Genomic DNA, 4,586 nt, shown 5'->3' on the forward strand with positions numbered 1-4,586 from the left:
CTCCAACTCGCTCTCCAACGTAGGATCCCTTCAGCCGCCCTCGCCAAGCTCGGGTCATGGAGATGCTGCTCTCAGCCACCGCTGTACACCACCGCCACTCGACATCCTGCCTGTCACCTGTGACCTCCGACGTCAGCGGAAGTGCGACGGCGCCGGAAGTGTTGGTGAGTGGGCGGGGCTTGCGCGATACTGGCGGATTCCGTATTTGCCATTCAGTGTCTATGCAGTGAATGAGAGCTGCTCAAGTTTAAGAAAGCGAACGCAAATAGTTGTAGAGTGAGTTGAGAAGAGCAGGAAGGAAAAGAAGGGGCATTTAAATGTTAGCGGAGCGAAGGTCTGGCGCATGCGCATTGAGAAGTGGGGCGGGGGCAGGTTTGAGATGAGCCAGGGCCCGGGGACTAGGAACTGGGGAGTCACTGAAACCAGGAGGGCTGTGCCTCTGGTTTGCTGTGTGAACAGACACCATCAACTCACTGGGCCCCTGGAGATTTAAGTTGTTATAAAATATGTAATTCGACCCGTGATACTTTGACTCAAACTCCAGAACCCTCACTAGGCACTGGTGACTCCGTATTTTAAAAAATAGAACAAAAGATCCACACAGATGCAGAAAAACTTGTTGAAAGACAGGAAAGATGCTTTTGAAGCATCGCATCTACATTTCATGTGCCTGAGAATAAAAACTTTGTAAATTTCAACAACAGTTAAATCTTGGTTGTGAAATACCCATTAATATTATTTTTAACCTTGGACCAGACTTAACTTTGGCCTAACCCCTCCAACTGTCCCCGTGATAAGTTCATTAGTTAGGATGAATTTGAAGTTTGGTCTAAACCAGTGGTCGGCAAACTCATTAGTCAACAGAGCCAAATATCAACAGTACAACAATTGAAATTTCTTTTGAGAGCCAAATTTTTTAAACTTAAACTATATAGGTAGGTACATTGTTATTAACTTAATTAGGGTACTCCTAAGGCTTAGGAAGAGCCACACTCAAGGGGCCAAAGAGCCGCATGTGGCTCGCGAGCCGCAGTTTACCGACCACAGGTCTAAACGAAAGCAAATTAGGAAAGTAAAGCTATAAAAAAAATTTATCAAGCATTCCAAAACCAACAAGATATTGTAGTTGTCTAGTGAGTATTGCCTGTGTCAGTTTCTCCGTTATAGGATTGTTGGCAGAGGTGAGAAGACACTATCAGCCGTGGGCAAGCTACGGCCCGTTTGAAATGAATAAAACTAAAAAAAAAAAAAAAAAGACTGTACCCTTTTATGTAATGATGTTTACTTTGAATTTATATTAGTTCACACGAACACTCCATCCATGCTTTTGTTCCGGCCCTCCGGTCCAGTTTAAGAACCCATTGTGGCCCTCGAGTCAAAAAGTTTGCCCACCCCTGCCTAGGTGTTAGACCAATGGGGTCAGACCAGACCTGGGTTCAGCAACCTCCAGACTTGAGTTCTGGCTAGGAAAGAATTCAGAGTCAAGACTCAAACTATAAGAGAACATTTATTTAGAAAATCACAGAGGTAGAAGTAATTTGTAAAAGAAATGGACTTAGGAAACAAGTTATAGAAGCAAAGGATGGGCCCTTGGAGCTTAGAAGTGTGGAAGGTAAAGGTGATGCACCGGAGGGGAGGGGGAAAGGGAAGACGCCCATTCTCCAGGAGGGGAGAGGGAGCTGGGTCCTCTGTCCTGAGGACTTTAAGGGTGGAGGCCCCAAGGAAGATCTCAATAGAATATTCAGCAGTTTCCCAGGTGTGTCCTTTCTGGGTAGGGGTCTCCAATGATTGGTCTAAGCCAGGGCAGGGGGTCATTATTCAATGCAACTGGTCCTGAGGTAGCCTCTATTGTGTAGTTTTGCTGCTTTTCTGGGCCTGGAGTTGAAATACAACTGAGGCCTAGATGTTATCTCTAGGGAGGAAAGGTCAGGGGGTCTAAACTACATGATCAGTGATATGCTAGGGGAGGAAAAATCACCTTGGGGACAAGTTCCTACCCTATAACTGTCCATTGCTAGGAACCTGGGTGATCTTCTGTCCTTGGCCTATCATCCTTGCTCTGCTCATATCTGTCTACCTGCCTACCACAGGATTATAAACTGCTGTATTATTATCCTTCACATCGAATTGAGGATCAAAGTCATTTCATCCCATTTCAGCCAGACAAATGGAGGAGCAATTATCAAGTCAATTTCATCAATGAAAATGAGTAATGTAGATAACTGATAGCATGTAGTGACTTCCTGTTTTGGTGGGAGGTTGAAACTAGATGGGAACCCACTTGCTTGAGAAGTGGCATTTAAGTGCATAAATAATTCTCTTGGCTATTTAGTTCTCTAAAAAAAATTTAAATTTATTAATGATTACAATGTCAAATCCTAATGAAAGAAATACAATATTAAATATTTAAAAAGCAAATATTTTCAATAAATAAAACCAAATGAACTATAGAGATATACTAAACATAAGAAATAACACTTTCTTCTGTCCTTGTTTATACTGTGTACCTAATACAAACATAACTTGAAAGACAGGAATATCCTATTACATTTAAGAAAAAAGAAGAGCAGTAGTTTCAAAATGCTTAAGATGAAAAGAAAAATGCCTCGTAGTACAAGGTTTTTAAAAGTCTGAAATACAAATGCATAAAAGCATATTTTTCTTATAATAACCAGCAACTTTATAAAGGAACTTTAGTTGCAAAGAAAAGACTGTTGTTCTTTTAAGAAATGGGTCTTCTTGAGTTATAAACTTTAACACCATTTTGCATCGAAGATCGAGAATATTTAGTGAGTAATGCACCTATGGTTTGCTTCTCTCCACACAAATCTCTGTAGGAACAATGAATAAATAAATAAATAAATAAATAAATAAAAACTAAAAGGATAATTTAACAAGATTTATAAATAAAAATTCAAAATAGAAATAAATAAATAAATAACATAAATATTTTAGGGGACATAACATAATATTCACAGTACTATTTATTTATATCTTTCTCTCCTGAATCTCATAGGGTATGTGTGTGTAGGAGAGACAGGGTAGGGACCAGTTACTAAGCTTTAATTGACTAGGTGCATTGAATATATTATCTTCAAACTTCACAAGATGAGTATGAGTAATGTATTATTTAACCCCATACTAGATATGGGGAAACTGAGGCTCAGGAAGTAAAGGACAATCCACATTTTGCAGCCAGCTCTCTATGACTTCAAAGTTTTTGTTTTCCATTTTATCACACAACCTCCAAAGTAGAAATACAAGCAAGCAATGTGATACAGTGGGGTCTAGACTCAGAGAACCTGGATATTAGGCTACCTGCGTGAGCTTGTCAAGGTTACCTGCCCTCCCTGAACTTTAGCTTCCTCTTCTGTACCCCAAAAAAGAGAATATTATGACTGAAACATAATGAGGAAAGGGAAGAATAGGAAGAGAGCAAGAGTTAGATCATGTAGGGCCTTGAAAACCATGGAAAGAATTTGTGATTTAATTCTAAGCATTATGGGAAGCCACTAAGAGAGTTTTAATTAGTGGAAAAGCATAATCCATCTAAGTTTTAAATAATGGAGGCAATGAGTGATGATTATGGAAACTAGGTGGTGAGTTCATGGAGCGTTCATTATACTATACAGTATATTCACAAAAAGTGAAAAACAGGGAGAAGGTAAGGGGGCAAAACAGAAGTAGGGAGACCAATTCAGAGTCACGTACAAGATGATCCATCAGGATTTGCTCATAGTATGAACCAAGGGGTGAAAGAAGAAAAAGACAAAGTTGATCCCTAGACTTTTTGCTTGAGTAACCAGGACTAATGGTAGTGCTATTAACTGAGACGAGGAAGATGGGATTAGGACAAGGGGGTATCAATAGTTCTCTTATGAGCATGTTAGGTTTGAAATTCCTATTAGATATTCAAGTGGAAATGTTAATTAGGCAGCTTGATGTAAGTACCACTTGCCAGGCCCCATTGTGTATTTCTCTCCAGGAAATTTTAGCTGCCCGGGTGAAGGCACAGAGCAAGCAGAAAGTTGGGTTTAATCTTTGTATATTTTTGCCTAGGAGATATGAGAAGACAGAGAGAGGGGACCAAAGGAGTGGAGGGTATACAGTAATAGTTGGAGAAATTGACCAGGGAATCCAATCTGGGTAAAAAGAGAGAGGACCTGAGAGGTGAGACACAGCGAAGAGAGGAAGTGTTAGTGGCTTCTGGGCTAACTTGTTCTTCTGCAATCTGGCTTCTACAAGATATTAAAGCAAGGCAGCAGGAAAGGTAACAGGTGTCAATCAGAGAGGAGTACATAGTCTGACTGTCCCTCTAAGAGCCGCAGTTTTTCAGGGAGGAGGGCAGAAAAGTGATTTTAGAAGAAGTAGTAAGCGCCCTGCTGGTGTGGCTCAGTGGTTGAACATCAACCTATGAACCAGGAGGTCAGGGTTCAATTCCTGGTCAGGGCACATGCCCAGGTTGTGGACTCCACAGTAGGGGGCATGCAGGAGGCAGCCAATCAATGATTCTCTTTCATCATTGATGTTTCTATCTCTCTCTCCCTCTCCCTTCTTCTCTGAAATCAATAAAAATATATTAATAT

The 4,586-nt window shown here is 40.7% G+C and overlaps 1 protein-coding gene across 1 annotated transcript in view; it reads right to left on the bottom strand.

Annotated features, from left to right (window-relative positions):
- Window positions 1-2,339: 2,339 nt before the first annotated feature.
- The window catches only part of DSCC1 (DNA replication and sister chromatid cohesion 1), a 26,258-nt gene continuing 24,011 nt past the window's right edge, over window positions 2,340-4,586 (bottom strand). Inside the window, exon 9 of the mRNA XM_014533044.1 lies at window positions 2,340-2,831. Coding sequence (XP_014388530.1) covers window positions 2,723-2,831 — 109 coding nt within the window. The 3' untranslated portion in view covers window positions 2,340-2,722. The remainder of the gene's footprint in view (window positions 2,832-4,586) is intronic.

Source organism: Myotis brandtii, unplaced genomic scaffold (assembly GCF_000412655.1).
Source record: "Myotis brandtii unplaced genomic scaffold, ASM41265v1 scaffold931, whole genome shotgun sequence".
In the NCBI taxonomy this organism is placed as follows: Eukaryota; Metazoa; Chordata; class Mammalia; order Chiroptera; family Vespertilionidae; genus Myotis; species Myotis brandtii.